Source organism: Zingiber officinale, chromosome 6A (genome assembly GCF_018446385.1).
Source record: "Zingiber officinale cultivar Zhangliang chromosome 6A, Zo_v1.1, whole genome shotgun sequence".
Classification (NCBI taxonomy): domain Eukaryota; kingdom Viridiplantae; phylum Streptophyta; class Magnoliopsida; order Zingiberales; family Zingiberaceae; genus Zingiber; species Zingiber officinale.
Window position 1 is genome coordinate 15,392,154 of NC_055997.1, and position 17,677 is coordinate 15,409,830.

Sequence of the window (17,677 nt, forward strand, 5' to 3'; positions counted from 1 at the left end):
ATTTCTTCCTCCAGTGGCTCATGAAAAATGAAACTTCATAAAAAAGAATGATAATGCATGATTATGGCTCACGAAATGCATGAATATGCTTCTGCATGAATATGACGGCTTATGATAATGCATGAATATGCTTCTGCTCTTGCTGTGGTTTTTTTCTTCCTCCGGCGTCCTACAAAAATGCATGAATATAGCTCATAATCAAACAAGCCAAAGCATGTTGCTAATGATTGCACACAGAGCTGATACAATAATGGTGAAATACTACTAGAAATGTTAAAATAATTAGAGTTTGAATCTGCAAAGAAATGCAGTATTCTAGAGGTCCGTCAACATAAGTTACATTAAAAAATAAATTACATCAACCACATACTCATCATCATAATCCAAGTACATACAACTACAACGATAGTAACTCTAATAGCAACTCTAAATTTCCTATTCAATGAACATATTTCATCACTCAACTGCATTATTACATGGTTGTTGTTCACATCATCCAGAACATCCTTATATTCAACGCCACCCTCGTAACTAGTACATTTCTTCAATTCACTAATCTCCAACTTTAATTTGTTGTTATTCTTCTTCAACTCGTTAATAATTGTCTTACTTCTCTCTGACGGTTCTGGGTCATACCATGAGAAGAAGCCACATCCCCTTTGCTGAATTTCAAATCAACTTAATCAAAACTCAATAATTAAAAAACATACAATACCATGTTGATATAACAAAAACTTACTTTATATTTTGGACATAAAAAAAATCGTCTTCCTGGATTAGATTCTGTCCATGATATTTGAAGAATAGCTCGTAACCCACAATTACATAATATGTGAGGAGCTTCACCTTGCTCATCATTCATACGTCGTCGAGTGAAAGATGATGCTGATGAAGAGCCAGATGCCATGTTTTTTTTCTTGTATCTGAACAATACCAATATGCAAAAAAGACAAATTAGAGTAAGATATGTATTTTTCAACAGAAAAAAAAAGATAAAAATAACCTTCAAGTTCAAGTGTTAAATTCAATAACTCATAATCATCAAAACCATTTGATAGAACTCTCTTTACTGATGAAAAATCTTGATGAAAGATAATTGAAATGTTATTAAATTTTTTAACATTTATGTTGTTTTCAGGTAGTGTAATTGTCTTTCTCTGAGCTGTAGGAACGTGACAGCATCTTCTCAAAAGACTACAAATGAGCCTAGGATCATCGTCCAGACAAGAAGTGAGGTTGATCTTCTTGATGATGGCTACAAATGGCACAAATATGGGCAAAAAGTAGTAAAAGGAATTCCTAATCCAAGGTAGTATCTTAAAGTAGATTTTTACAATATTGTCATTCTCGTTTGCATGTATATTTTGATTGTATTTATGTCTTATTTTCACTTCTCTCCAGTAATTTAGGATAGCATATTAGTTACAGGAGATTGCAATTGTGTTGGAAAGTTATTTTATCCTATTAGCAAGCCTCAAAAATATTAAGCTACGAATGGAGAGATACCTGGAAGATCAACAGTTTACTACTTTATCAAACTTTCTTCTATGCTTGTTATTTAAATCTGGATAAGTTCTCAGATTAATCCTTTCAAAAATTAATCTTTGGTTATTGGTATTTCATAAACAATTCCACATGGATCATGCAAATACCTTTTTGACAATATGTATCATGCAATCATATAAAATTTAACATTGTTAAAATGACAAGACAAACAAAATGCCAGAAGCAATTAAGTATGGTTCTTAATTCCAATCAGTGGGATCAGATACAATTTTCTAAAGATTCAGGCTTGCGGGAGAATAACAGAAAATATGTCAAGGAAAATACCTAAATTAGCTTCTTTTCCTAATGTTCAAAGCAAACAGAGAAATTTAGGTTTGCTGGAGAATACCTAAACAAAACAGGCGACGAGGCTGCAGGCGACGAGGGCGGCGCTGGAGGTCCCCGACGCTGGGAGGAGGCGGCAGTGGAGGTCGGAGGGAGGGAGGCGGCGCTGGTCGTCGAGAGGGTAGGGCAGGGAGGGAGTTTTGGGCGCTGGAGCTTGGCACTGCGGAGGAGGCGATGCTGGGAGGAGGCGACGAGAAGAAATCGCGAGGGTAGGGCAGGGAGGGAGTTTTGGGTGCTGGAGCTTGGCACTACGGAGGAGGCGACGCTGGGAGGAGGCGACGGGACCAGGGAGGCAACGCTGGGAGGAGGGAGGGACCAGGGAGGCGACGCTGGGAGGAGGCGACGAGAAGAAATCGCGAGGCTAGGGCAGGGAGGGAGTTTTGGGCGCTGGAGCTCGGCACGTATTTGGCACGTGAGAGAGTTTTATATCACTTGTGCGGACCAGAGAGGGACCAGGGATTTTGGGACCAGAAGATCCGCCCCCCAATGACGAGAGTCCTCTTACAAATATGTAATAAAAAAAATTATGAATTTTTTAATACGAAACCTAATTTGCTTTGTTTTTTTCTACAGCGTCACCACCGCCACACAATCCCCACCCCATGTCGCCTCAACAAACGCGCCAGCTGTAGTGGCTGCTCATTGCCGACCATGACAATCCGACAATTGAGAGAACCCATCACGACGTGGCTCTTCCGCCACATCCTTCTACTGTCACGCGATCGCCGACACTCCTCTGCCGCGACACAGTTGCCAGCGACAGGAGCATAGGACATCGTCTGCCATGGTTGCGGCGACACACTGAAAAAGATTCACTATGAATAATTTTCGTTATAGAAAACAAAAAAAAAAAACTACTACTTCAAGCAAAGGTTTATAGAAATGTGGAATACATATACAATACAGCTGCAGACACAGACACAGAAAATGTGAAACTGATTGTCCGAGTATATGGAGAAACCTAGCTCAGTCCGATAAACATCATAGGAATTATCTTGTATATCAAAATTCAAGTGCTCCTCTGAACTACCTGTTCCTAGTGTATAGGAATTATCTTATCTTTATCTGCCAAAGTTCGTCTCCTAGCTCCAATTGATTTTTGCCAAGTCCATGCTTCTGTGTTAAAGGAACAACCTGTTTGTGCATATCAAAATATTTACACCTGCTCGGTACAAAAGAAAGGACCTTAGTTAAAGAAAATTTAACAAGGGATTGTAGTTTAATTTCAAAGTGTAATAGAAAATCAATTAGAAGTTGGTGGAGATGAAATATAAGATATGAAACACCAGATGCAGCAGCTTCTTTGATGCGCAGATAGTACTGCAAACCAAGGGAATCAATGACCATATGGGGTTGAAACCTCATAAAGTCTCAGTAAAAAATGGAATCTCAAAAGGCAAGTTCTGCGAGCATGAAATAATGCCATTTTCTAACATTTTTTAGAGAAATTAAACATGTAGTCAATAATTGCAGTAATCAGCTAACCTTCTGTTTGAATCCTGCTTGAATGTTGTAACTTCCGTATCAGCCCCATTCGAGAATCTCAAACGGACAGATGATTGATATTTTAGTTTGGCGTGAAGTGGTGGAGGAGAAGCAATGGACCATTGATTCTTTATCGACATATTGTATCACCTAGACACAGAGGATTTATGCTGTTACATTTCAGTAACAATCTGAATCGATTCTAAACGAATGAGTTTAGCAAACAATTGCAGAGAAATGATTATATAAAAAGGTGAAAAATTGTTCAGCTTGAGCAAAATCTAACGATTATCACGAAATATGAAGATCAAGGAAATGCAGAACGATTGGATCAAATGCCTAATCTACACTTTTATCACCTTCCGCTTCTCTTCCGGCTATAAATCAACAAACAAAGCGGTATGGATCACCACGATCCTAGAAAATGAATTGAGACCTAGATCCAAACCCCGAAGATCCCATGTTTCGCCTGAGAATTTCTTTCTCTGACAGTATTTAAACCTCCTACTCATTCTGAATGCCAATCCGAGTTTTCTTTAGCAATGTAGATTGTTGTTCTCCATTCTCCATTATATTTGTTGTCCGATCATCCTCGTCATGTTATGGAACTTCAATCTTTTTTCTATTGAATTTCTTTTATAGAACGTTATCTACAAAATCTGATTGCGGAGTTTCGATAAGGTTTTACATTGTTGTTTTGTTATTGTTAAAATAGTTCTTTTATATGATCCAAACGGAAGCAAGCGAGCCAAATAAACTTGGCAAACCTACAATTGACGTGTAGTCAGAACAGATTGTGCAATGCTAAAGGCCAACAAATCGAGCCAACTAGGTGAATCAAGCACGTTGTTTCTGTTTTGTGCTTCAGATAGAGTGTCTTGTATATATCTTTCTGTAATAAGTAACTTCATTCAAAATATTGTAAAATGAATTCAGAATGCGTAATATTGCCTTTATACTTCATGTCCTAATGGTCAATGTCGAGTCACAAGGAGTATTGCAACCATAATTTGGAGTAGTTTGTATAAGAATTGAATGGTCAATCCTATTAAAAATTTTAAAATTTAATTTAATATTTATTGATAAATAAAGATTAAATCAATTTGATATTTATTAAATTTGTTAAAAAGTTAAATCAAATTATCAATAATGATATTAATAAATAATAGATTGAAAATGTATATAATAAATAAATAAAATTTATTTATAATTTTTAAAATTTATATATATAGTATTGCTCTGTTATGGATTGTAGGCTTCTGCATGCTATAGTGTTCAGGTGTCTCGATTCAATTAATTTTTTAAATCAACATTTTCTTAAAAAGAATAATCATATAAATATCTAAAATTTTTAGTCTTGAATACTATAACTTTCAAAGAAAAATCTTATTAGTTTAAACTCCTAAATTTTAAAATTTTAAACCCTAAATACATATAATATATCATATGTATCTAAAATTTTAAATTTTGAACACTATAATCTAAAAGGGAGTTTAAATCCTAGTGAAAAATCTTATTGACTCAAATTCATTATAACCTAATTTCTAAAATTCTAAAATTTTAAATCCTAAATATATATAATATATCCTTAAAAAAAAACATTCGCTCCCGGTTCTAAATTCTATAATGACGATTGGCACTGCCCTACAGAGACTATTTTTTTATTCTAAGAAATGTATTGTACCGTAGATCCTTCGATAGAACCAACCTTAGATGTGGTGACACAGCTAAACAAATCATTCACTAAACCCATGCAAGAGCATGCGGTGGTCACATTAATGGGCATTCACTAGCTAAGAGAACTTCTTAGGTTAGGGTACTATTGGCTCGCTTACTATGAGGAAGGGGAGAATGACATCATAGAGTTCGTTCGTAGGTGTAAGAAGTGTCAGACTCAAGGGGATTTCATCCACGCCCCTTCAACATTTGTTTTTTTAAGCAAATTGCTTCTCCCACCCCTGATAAGGAAGTTTAAATCCTAGAAAAAAATCTTATTGACTCAAACTCATTATAACCTAATTTCCAAATCTTAAAATTTTAAACCCTAAATATATATAATATATCCTTAACAAAAACATTTACTCCCTATTCTAAATTCTCTAATGGCGATTGGTGTTGCCCTACAGAGGCTATTTTTTGTTCTAGGAAATGTATTGTACCGTAGATCCTTCGACAGAACCAACCTTAGATGTGATGACACGGCTTAATAAATCATTCATTAAACTCATGCAAGAGCATGCGGTGGTCACATTAATGGGCATTCACTAACTAAGAGAACTTCTTAGGTTAGGGTACTATTGGCTGGCTTACTATGGGAAGGGGAGAATGACAACATAGAGTTTGTGTGTAGGTGTAAGGAGTGTCAGACTCAAGGGGATTTCATCCACACCCCTTCAATGTCTATTTTTTTAAGCAAATTGCTTCTCCCACCCCTGACAGCCCCCTTTTTTTTCCTTGTATTTTTTTTTCAATTTGATTTATTTTTTTAATCAATTTTGTTTATTATCTTTTTCATCAATACTTGTATTTTTTTAATTTTATTTAATTTTTATTTTAAATCAATTTTATTTATTATTTTTTCCATCAATTTTTTTATTTTTTATTTTATATAATTTTTAACATATCATAATCTCACCTTTCCTTTAAATTACATTCCTAATTCGACATTTAAATTACCCTCATCTAATCCTTGACACATGTCAGAACTTCCACTCCCTTTAAATTGCCCCACTCCAACCCTTGACACATAACACATGTTAGAACCTCTCACTCTCCTTAAATTACTCATCCTCCAACCCTTGACACCTGTTAAAACACTCCCCTTTAAATTACCCCTCTTCAAAGCTTGGCATATGTCAGAACTTTCCCTCCCCTTAAATTACTCACACTCCAATCCTTGACACATGTCAAAACACCACTCTTCATTTAAACTACCCCCTCTAACCCTTAACACATGTCAGAATCTCTCCTCTCTTTAAATTACCCCTTCTAACCCTTGACACATGTCAAAATCTATCCTCCCTTTAAATTGCCCCCCTTCCAACCCTTGACATATGTCAGAACTTTTCGTTCTCTTTAAATTACCCATCCTCCAATCCTTGACACATGTCAAAACATCCCTTTCCCTTTAAATTACCCCCTCCAACCCTTGACACATATTAGAATCTCTCCTCCACTTAAATTATCCACCCTTCAACTCTTGACACATGTCAGAACCTCCCCCTTTAAATTCTCCTCTCACACTTTATTTTCAGTCACACCTCCCTCCACTGCTATCTTCCTCTCAGTCTATCCTTCTCTCTTCCTAGAACATAATTATCTTTTTTAGCCATTACTTTTCATAATTCATAGAAGACAATTATGGATGACTATTGGGGTTTATTTTTATATAGTTGATCAATTAAGAATGATGTTCATAGTGGAGAGAGTATATCCAACAACAATCTCGATTATACAACTGAATTTATCACAAATAAGGTTAGTTATTATCATTATTTTATGCATATTAGTTATTTATTTTATAAATAGAGAAATTATGTTAAGATTGGATAATGTCACACTTATACATCTTTGTTATATATTTTTTATATAGATATTTAAAAATAGAGAATATATGATAAATTGGGCGAAGACGGTTGGTCTGAAGAATAATATTATAGTGGTTATTAAAAATTCTGCTAATTTAAAAGGTGACAAGCTATCAAAGTACCATCTTATGTGTAAAAGAGGTGGAAAGTACAAACGCCACGATATCTAATTGATGGGCAATCCTTAAAAAAATACTGGGACTAAAAATTATAAATGTCTATTTGAGCTACGAGGTATACCAATACCTCCAGATGGTGTGATATGGGGTTTAAGAGTTGTTTGTGGTTTTCATAATCATCAATCAGTAGAATAATTGATGGTCATGAGTACCCGTGTAGGTTAAAACTAATAGAGAAATAATTTGTACTCGACATGACCAACAGCACAACACCTCTTGAAATTCTTAGTATTTTGAAGGAAAAAAGACTCATCAAACACTATGGGAATAAAAAGCATTTACAATGTCATTTTCATAAACAAATCCGCTAAACGGAGCGACCTAAATTTTATTCAGTATGTCTTGGAGCAATTAATCAAGAAAGAATACCTCCATAATTACCGTACAAATCTAGACACCAACGAAATCACAGATATTATTTAGGGTCATCCAAAAAGTTTAGAGTTGTTTGTCAACTTTTCATATGTGTGAATCATTGATGTCACATACAAGACCAATGAGTATCAGGTACCACTATTGGAGGTTGTGGGTATCACATCTACAATGCGAATTTACTCACTTATGTTTGTATATCTTAGTAATGACAGTACAGAACAACTAACATGGACATTAGGTACCTTAAAGAAGTGGATGGTTGATAAAAAGGCATTGTTGCATTGATGTTTGTTTCAGATGGGGATTTGACGCTTATTAATACCATTGAAACATGTTTTCCCAATGCACGTCACATCCTTTGTATTTGACACATAAACTAGTGTGTAATAAAGAAATTCACCCCCTATGCTTGGTCTGGAGTGGTAACGTTTTTATACGTCATGACACTTACTCATTAATTCATCGACACAGTGGTCTTACTGACAGAAGTGGGATGTCATGCGCAAGGAGTATCGATGATTTGAGGGTGTTCTAAATTACCTTTGGGAGACATGGTTACACTCTTACACAGAGCGATTTATTTCAGCATGGGTTGATACATGTAAGCACCTTGGGAGTAATTCAAATCAAAGGTATAGTCACTTTATAGCTTTATTATTTCATTTTAGTTCATTATTGTACTATTTCAATTCTTTTCATTATTACAACACAATACATTTTTTTATTACAGGGCAAAGTCTGCACAAGCGAGACTAAAGTTATATTTGGGAGATATCATGTCACCCCTACAAACTGTTGAAGCAATCTAGGTGCCATAGGTTTTGATATTTGGGTAAATATTTAAGTTAGATTTATTGTTGTATTTGATATACATTGTGAGTGTGCAGGATATAGGTACAACAAGGAAAGCCCAAGTGTGATCTTGGTAAGGGAGGAAAGTCCAAGAATGAGTCTTGGCGGTGTAAGTCCAAGCATGTAGTCTTGGCAACGTAAGTCCAAGTGTGACTTGGCAATGGATGAAGTCCCGGAGGTGAGGAGCCTCTTGGCAAAGGAAGACCCGACAATATAGACAAGGCCGAAGGAAGCTCCAGAAGGCAAGACGTGAAGGATGGGGAGACATCCGAGGGACGCGAGGCTGATGGAGGAGGCTAGAAGGCTAGGTCTAGGTTGGTCGGGCGAGGACGAGTGCATGAGAGATTGTACTCGGAGTAAAATCCTAGTTTTAGGGTTTTACTGTAGCGTTACTGTAGCAGTCGACTGGTGCATGGACCAGTCGACTGGTGACGAGCAAATCAGGTTGCTGATTTGTTCCAAGCTCTATAAGAAGGAGCTTGGTATGACCGGCCAAGGTGACGAAATTAGACTTGGTTAAAGCTTAATTAGTAGTCACCAAACGTGCTCAAGGTTCTCTTGTGTCCAAGTGTTCTTGGTTGGTGTTGTGGTGAGGTTTCTCCACTTATAAGGAGTTGCTTGAGTAGCCGGAGTTTGCCGAGGGTTAATCCACCGAAGGATCGGGATCGTCCACCTTACGGACAGCCGTGGAGTAGGAGCAAGTTATCTCCGAACCACGTTACATTGACGTGCATTGGTTTGCATTTCCTTTCTTTATCTTTAGCTTTCATATTCGTATTTAGTTTCGTATTATTCCGTTGTGCAACTAACGAATACGTAGGAAGCCATTGATTTGGGTGAGACGCTATTCACCCCCCTCTAGCGGGCACATCGATCCCAACAAGTGGTATCAGAGTGAGAGCGCTCTTCTACGGAATAATCGCTAAGAGAGCAAGAAGCTAGAGGAAGAAAAAGATGGAGTCCGAAGGACCGCTCGGATGGGATATCCGAATTCCACCTCCGTATGACAAAGAAGACTTCAATTATTGGAGGAATCGGTTGGAGACATGGTTCCAAATGGATTGGAACCAATGGGTTGTCTTGAGTGACCTATTTGAAGCTCCTACGAACAAAAAGGGGAAGCCCCTCCAACCTCGACATTGGACTGAGGAACAAAGGGAGCAAGCGGAGGCGGATAAGGAGGTAACAAAAATTTTGTTAAATCTATTACCTTCTAATATCATTGTGAGTGTAGGTGAATGCATAAGTGCATGTGATCTTTGGAAAAAGATCATTGCCTATCATGAAGACCCGTCACAATTCCAAAGAGTGGAAGAGCCCAAGGAGAAGGGTTCATTGGTTCAAGAAGAGAAGGACCAATTGAATGTTGACACGATCTCAACATCCGAGGAGGAGAAGGAAGATGAGGAGGTATCATCCACATCATCAAGGGAGGAAGAAGTGGAACCGTCCACATCTTCAAGTGAAGAGGAAGAAGAGCAATCCAAGGAAGAGGAGATCTTGGAAGCTCAACCCTCCACCTCAACTACCAAGAAGAGCACAAAGGACCACATCAAATACTTTGAGTGTGGTAAGATGGGGCACTACAAGAGTAGGTGTTCTTCGCTCAAGAAGGTAAAGGAGGTAAACTCTAAACTCACTAAAGTTAATTTAGAAACTAATGTGAGTTGTATGAAGAAGAAGAAGAAGGAGAAGAAGAAGCACATTAGGTGCTTTACATGTAGTGAGTGGGGTCACTACCACACAAAGTGCCCAAGGAGAGGAGAGCTCAAGAAATTGGCGCACTTGAAGAAGTGGGAGAAGAAGAGAGCTTCAAGGGTAAGGGAGGTAAACCCTAATTTGAATGCTAGTTTAAATTTAAATCGTTATAATGCTATTTATCATGAAAATAGAATGCATGATAAACCTAAGGACAAATATATACCTCCTCATGCTAGATCTACCATACCTAAGGTTAGGAAGGTAGATAACTACTTAGGCAACAATTCTAAGGACTTTAGATATAAGCCTAAGGCTAGCAATACTCATAGGAATCAACAAAAATCCAAATCTATGGATTTAGTAAGGGAAAACCAAGTCTTAAGGTCAAGACTTGATAACTTAGAGAGAACCTTAGCAAGAATGGAAAACTTGCTTAAGGGGCAAAGTGAGCACAACCTTGGAAAAGCTAGACAAGAGTCATCCAATGGCTATAGAGGTTTGGGATACAAATCCAAAGCCAAGAAGGATGTGACTTCCTTTCATAGGGTTCCATATAGCTATGGAACCAAACATAGGACTAGTGGTCAAGCTAAAAGTACAAGGGAAGTTGTCCCTAAGAGTACTTTTGCAAAGACCAATGTGACTAAGACTTCTAATAAGTCTAAAAAAATCACAAATAAGGTTACAAGGGGAGTTAGCCCTAGAAGTAACCTAGTGGAAGTGACCAAGACTTCTAAGAAGCCTAGAAAGGTCCTTAGGAAGGTATCTAGGGAAGTCATCCCTAGTGAGTACCTAGAGCATCCAAGGAGCACCAATAGGTTTTGGGTTCCTAGGAGCATAGTCTCTACACCCTAGATGGGTTTAGAGAGTGTCAACTCCAATTGGAAGGGTAGTTAACACAACCTTGATAAAAGTTGACACTTGAAAGCATTTTCAAGGTTATTGTTAACCTTTGAAAATGAAAAGGATTATTAAGTGTACTCTTTAAGAAGAGTAAATTGTGTCAAAATTTGAGGATTTGAGTTTAACTTAAATTGACACAAATATAAAAATACAAGGAATACAAGTTGGGATCTTGGTCTCCTTTTGATGGGTTAAGGGAGATTTTTAACCTTAATCTAAAGTAATCACTATTTGGAAGAACAAAGTATGTCAAATCTTAAGGAATTGAAATACATGTAAATTGGCACACTTGAAAAGGATTAGAAATGGTTAGTTGAGATCTTAGCATGTTCTTAAAGGATTAAGAGCAAAATTAAGTCTCAATCTAAATGTTTGATCCTTAAAGAGAGTAATATGTGCCAACAAATATTTGAGGATTGAATTCTTAATTTCAATTGGCACAAATAGAAAAGGGATAAAAGAAATGCCAAGTTAGGTTTTGGCATTCTTTCAAGAGAAAAGCAATCTAGGCTTAAATTTAAGGTTTTAGCTAAGGTTTAAGGATACTTAGATTATCTAGGTATATTTTATTTATGCTAAAATACCATGATTGATTCCATATTATATGTCATGACATTATATGTTGCATTCATTTTATTATGAAAAATATAAAAATATCATGTCATGTCATACATACATCATGTAGCTATAGCATGCTTTGCTTTTGAAAATTGCTTATTTTGATGTATGTCATTAATCATCATATAGTATGTCAATTTCCTTATAATTAAGGACAAAAGGCATTTATTATGTATGGAAGTGCCCCCAACAAGAGGGATCATATCAAGTGACATCCTAGATGGATGATCATGATTTTTACAATGCCTAGATAGAGATACATGATCCCTTAGTTTAGGGCAAGACCAAATATACATCTCACAAAGAACTATAAGGTAACTTGTATGTATTTAATTCACGTTAGATACAAGTGAGATGTTAAGATGATGAACTAAACTCAAGATGTTGATCTAGTGCATCTTGTTGAGTTTTAAGTTCATCAAAACACATAGTTATGTGTCTTTCAATCATTGGGAAAGCTAATGTACAAGTCATGTGCATTGAGCCCAAAGAACGTGGTTGGATATTGGTTTTGAAAAAGATTTCAAAATACTTTTGAAAAATCTTGGTGAAGACTATCTTTTGATAGTAATCATCATTGGAAAGTTAGACACAAACTAGGAGAAAACATTGAAGTTTTCAAGAGTTTTCAAATTTGTGTCAATCTTTGAAAATAGGAAGTATTTTCATAGAAAACTATTTTTCCCTGATAAAGTATCAAAAATAATGTCTACATGAGTTTTCATGATGAAAACAAGTATGGATTGGTTAAGAAAAATCAAAGTGAAGTTTCGGTTGAGGTTTAGTTTCATTATTGAATTTTGAACCTCAAAAGTTCGAGTTTTGATTTTCCTAATTATTTAGAAATCCCAAGTCATTGTTGGTGCAATGATAGAAGTTTGACCATATTTTTAGGGGGAGTTTCAAAGGTAAAAGGGAAGGTAATCCCTATTTTGAAGTTTAATCCAATCTCCAATTCTTATATGCTTGTTAGAAATAATGTAGATTATTTACCTAAGCATAATCATGGATTTAGGTATAATGATAGAAATAGGGTTAACATGGCAGATAACCCTAAGAAATCATACACTAAGGGTAGACCTAATAAGACCAAAACCATTTTGCCTAAGGGAAGGAAAGTGGGTGAAAACCTAAGCATTAATCCCAAGAAAGGGAGACATATGCCTAGGAAGGTGGGTAGGTCTAGGCATGTCTAAGGTGGACATGTTGACTTTAGGGTTAGAACCCTAGAATTAGAAAATCAAGTATTGAAGGCAAAGCTTGAGGAAATGGAGAAAGTCCTAGAGAGGTTCATTATTGGACCTAAAGGACTTGACATGTATTTGGGTAGTCAAAGACCTAAAAATGTCAAATTAGGTCCCTCCAAGACCAAAATGAGTTCAAGTGTTAAGGTAGCACATGACATTGGTAAGGGAGGTGTAACTAAGGACAAGGGAGAGTCATCCAAGGCCAATAAAAAAGAGTATGCTAGGGTGGCATATAATTATGGCAAGGATGAGGTGTCCAAGGTTAAGGACAAGAAGAAATTAACCAAAAACAAGGTGTCTAAGGTTAAGAAGGTGAATTTAGTAGGTCAAGTGTCACCCGAGGTGCACCGAAGTGGCCTAGCCATAGTGGATGATTAACCAAGAGAGGTGACTAAGGTTAAGATTCCTAATGTTAGGAAGAGCCTCTGGGACCCATGGTAGATGGGTTATCAAATGTGCCAAGTGGTTAGGAGACAGACTTAAGTCTCTAACCTAGTGGGTTGGCACAATTGGGATGTGATTCGTGCATGGAAATATGAATTGGGTTCATATTGCATGAAAATTAGTTTTTGATTTATATATGCCATATAAAATAATGCTAGGGATGTATTATGATTTAGTATGGGCAGGTACATCAAGAGGAAGCCAAAACTAGGACTTTAGGTCAAGGTTCAATTGAATCATGTAGCTAGTTTTGGATTTTGTGTCAATCTTGGGATTGGTGATAGATACATTTTGTAATGTATTTTTCCCAAGTAGACAAGGGTACAATAGACCTCTCTACAAAATTTAGGGGGTTTTGGAGGTCTAGGGAATTCTGGTGCATTTCTGAAGTTGGCCTGAAAAGGTTGATTTTTGCAGAAATAGGGTGCCAGTCGACTGGTGCATATACCAGTCGACTGGTAATAGTGTTTTTGAGCACAGAATGTTTCTGTAAGCTCATTTTGTCGATACCAGTCGACTGTTGCCGATACCAGTCGACCGGTAACAGTAGATTTCGACCACAAAATGCTTCTGTAAGGTTCTGTCGAAGGGGGCAGTCGACTGGTACCTAGTTCAGTCGACTGATACCAGCCTAAAAGTGTTTTTCAACATTATTCTTGACCGTGTCAACTCGTTTAAATGTATGAGATCCATGGGGGATAAATACATGAGTTTAGGGTCAATTTGGATGACATGTTTTCAACAATTGGAATATTGTTGGAGATTTTTTTGATGTATGGCAAAGGGGGAGAATTTTAGGTTTAAGTGAGAAACCTATAAACCTTTGCAAGAAATCCTAGCTCGAGGGGGAGCTTAAGTGAAGGGGGAGCGATTGTTTAGGCAAAGGGGGAGAAGTTTACCTTTGCGGGAAATCCTAGCTCAAGGGAGAGCTTAGGTGAAGGGGGAGCCTAGGGATTTAGGTTACATTATTTATGCATGAGTTGATTTACATATTTATTTGCATATGTATTGCATTTATGTTTCCCTAATTTAAAAAGGTTGCCAAATATCAAAAAGGGAGAGATTGTTGAAGCAATCTAGGTGCCCTAGGTTTTGATATTTGGGCAAATGTTTAAGTTAGGTTTATTGTTGTATTTGATATACATTATGAGTGTGCAGGATATAGGTACAACAAGGAAAGCCCAAGTGTGATCTTGGTAAGGGAGGAAAGTCCAAGAATGAGTCTTGGCGGTGTAAGTCCAAGCATGTAGTCTTGGCAACGTAAGTCCAAGTGTGACTTGACAATGGATGAAGTCCCGGAGGTGAGGAGCCTCTTGGCAAAGGAAGACCCGACAATATAGACAAGGCCGAAGGAAGCTCCAGAAGGCAAGATGTGAAGGATGGGGAGACATCCGAGGGACGCGAGGCTGATGGAGGAGGCTAGAAGGCTAGGTCTAGGTTGGTCGGGCGAGAACGAGTGCATGAGAGATTGTACTCGGAGTAAAATCCTAGTTTTAGGGTTTTACCGTAGCAGTTACTGTAGCAGTCGACTGGTGCATGGACCAGTCGACTGGTAACGGGCAAATCAGGTTGCTGATTTGTTCCAAGCTCTATAAGAAGGAGCTTGGTATGACCGGTCAAGGTGACGAAATTAGACTTGGTTAAAGCCTAATTAGTAGTCACCAAACGTGCTCAAGGTTCTCTTGTGTCCAAGTGTTCTTGGTTGGTGTTGTGGTGAGGTTTCTCCACTTATAAGGAGTTGCTTGAGTAGTCGGAGTTTGCCGAGGGTTAATCCACCCAAGGATCGAGATCGTCCACCTTACGGACAGCCGTGGAGTAGGAGCAAGTTATCTCCGAACCATGTTACATTGACGTGCATTGGTTTGCATTTCCTTTCTTTGTCTTTAGCTTTCATATTCGTATTTAGTTTCATATTATTCCGCTGTGCAACTAACGAATACGTAGGAAGTCATTGATTTGGGTGAGACGCTATTCACCCCCCCTCTAGCGGGCACATCGATCCCAACACAAACATCTTTTAAAAAATATATAAGATGCTGAGAATTCAGTTCGGGGATATTAAGAAGTTGTTCGAGAGATCTCTCAATATTCCATGCCATCAACATTTACATATGACGTTTTCAATCAAATAAGGTGTCTGATTGCATTAGAGGCAATGAAGTTGATTTTTGATCAGCTAAAATGCGTTGAGGAAGCATCTCACCAGCTAGCTGGTAGATGCAACTGTTCTATCAAAATTGTATACGGAATACCATGCGAGCACGATCTTGCACGTTACTGTTACTTTTTCATTCCAATTCCGATACAGAGTATCAACACTCATTGGAGGAGATTGTCTATGCACGTACATCGATTTAATGATGAGGGAGCACGACCCAACAGGACATCCTACATTGTTGATATATTAGATGGGATGAATCCACATATGTGAAAGCATATGATAGATAAGTTTTTCGATCTGATAGATTTATCTCAAGTATAGTTCGGACCCCTTCGTATAACACAGAACATAGAGGTCGACCTACAGGTAGAGATGAGCAAAGTAGACGTCGCATACCTTCTTTTACAGATGCATCCACTTCAGGATCTAGGGTCTCTCAACTAACTACAACATCTCGAGGGAGAGGAAGACGTGGAAGGGGGTCGAAGGTTTGCAATATTCAAACGACCCATGATCACTCTCCAGTTCCACTTATCCTTGATACTTATATTGAGAAATTACTTGTTCCTCTACAGCATTATATTTCTCACACTGTTGACGTTCAACCTAACGGTCATTGTGGATTCAGGGCAATAGCCCACTAATTGGGTATGGTGAAAAAGGTTGGTTTCAAGTATGATTCGAGCTTATAGAAGAGATTCAACAAAATAAGAATCCATATGATCAACTTTATCTAGATCGAAATTTGGTAGCCAATCTATTATTCTCAATGTATTGGTTCGAGTTGTGGGCACCAGATATGTATTAGATGGACTCTATGTCTTTGGGAATTGTCATCACATCAAGGTATAATCTTGTACTGCATACATTTGGTGAGAATGTTGAGAGTTGTTTTACTCACATGTCATTACGAACTCCTCCAGTTCCAAACCAAGAGCGTTGAGAAATAGTTATTGCCCATGTTGGCAATTACTTTGTATAAATTTTCTTATACTCTCATTACCCTGTAACACCTATTCTAACATAGTGGTGACAACATTCATCGTACGAAGCTAAAAGATGAGTCACTCGTTATATGACACGTGTTCATTTGTGGTACGAAGTAATAGGTACATTACCAAATGCATTGGGAGCAAAATTTATAGGTAATATTGATTAATATTTCTATTTTTATATAATTTTGTTTTTTTTATTATTACATATATTCTTCATTTAAAAAAAAATATTTATTCCTAATTTATAAATGTGTTTACTATTAATGGTTAGTATTCTTGTTAGTTTCATATATATAATTTTTATTTCGATCCATATTTTTATATTTTTTTTTAAAATTTGTATAGATAATAGCTCCTAAAATCTATAACTAAAAAAATAAAAAAAAAATTATAAACATATATTAAAAATTTAAAACGAATAAGGGTATAAGCATAAGCACCTCCAAAATTTAAGACAGGACCGGGCAAGGACATGTCAGAGAGGGGTGTGAAAAACACCTCTCTTTTTTAATTTAAAATCCTAAATATATATAATATATCTAAAAAATTTTTAAAAAAAATCTATTTGAGCGTCTGGATTGAGGTCTAGGCAACGCCTGGATTGAAGTTCAGGTGCCTAAATTGAGTGTGCTGCTTATAACTAAATTTTAATTAAAAATCTAAAGTTTAAATCAATTTAGTGTGCTGTTTGTTGCTCTCCTCTCCTTGCCCAGAGAGAACAGCGGCCATCGGCACCTCCTTGTGCATCCTCCGCAAGCCGCTAGAACAGCCAAGAGAAACAGACAATAAAATTCACATCCCCTCCACAAGCTGTTGGTGCAGCCTCCTTGCGCACGCTTGCGCCATCCTATATAGTTGCTGCCCATTGAGATGCTGATAAGGATGCTTGGTTCTAGTGACACATCTGGATCATTTGTAATGCAAGATCAACAATTTCACATGAATTATATGATTCATGCAATCCATTGTCAATTTTACTATAAAATTCGATCAATTGATCCAGATTGATTGATTTAGTGTTTCCGGATCGTATGATCCGGATCACAATTTTGCAAACCATGTTGCAACTGAACACTTGTCAGTATTGTTTCTCTTTTTCTTTCATGCTTTGGAAAAAATACGATGTGTGATAACAATTACAGCTTACCAGAGCACAAGTAATAACATCTTAGATAAAGATGCTCAGCACTAGCAAAAGTACTAAGAAAAACAATCAAAAACTAGCAAAAGTACTAAGAAA

At 37.1% G+C, this 17,677-nt stretch overlaps 1 protein-coding gene across 1 annotated transcript; it reads right to left on the minus strand.

Moving 5' to 3' along the window:
* Positions 1-240: 240 nt before the first annotated feature.
* On the minus strand, positions 241-2,307 carry LOC121995929. Its single transcript, XM_042549717.1, has 3 exons — positions 1,895-2,307; positions 740-923; positions 241-662 (listed from the first exon to the last, which is right to left on the minus strand). Exons 2-3 carry the CDS (start codon positions 905-907, stop codon positions 354-356), a joined length of 477 nt encoding a protein of 158 aa, XP_042405651.1. The 5' UTR covers positions 908-923; positions 1,895-2,307; the 3' UTR covers positions 241-353.
* Between the last annotated feature and the right edge of the window lie 15,370 nt (positions 2,308-17,677).

Coding starts and splice junctions, on each gene's coding strand:
- LOC121995929 (XM_042549717.1), bottom strand. CDS start 907: ATGGCATCTGGCTCTTCATCAGCATCATCTTTCACTCGACGACGTATG. Junction 663..739: donor TTTTATGTCCAAAATATAAA/GTAAGTTTTTGT, acceptor TTTGAAATTCAG/CAAAGGGGATGTGGCTTCTT.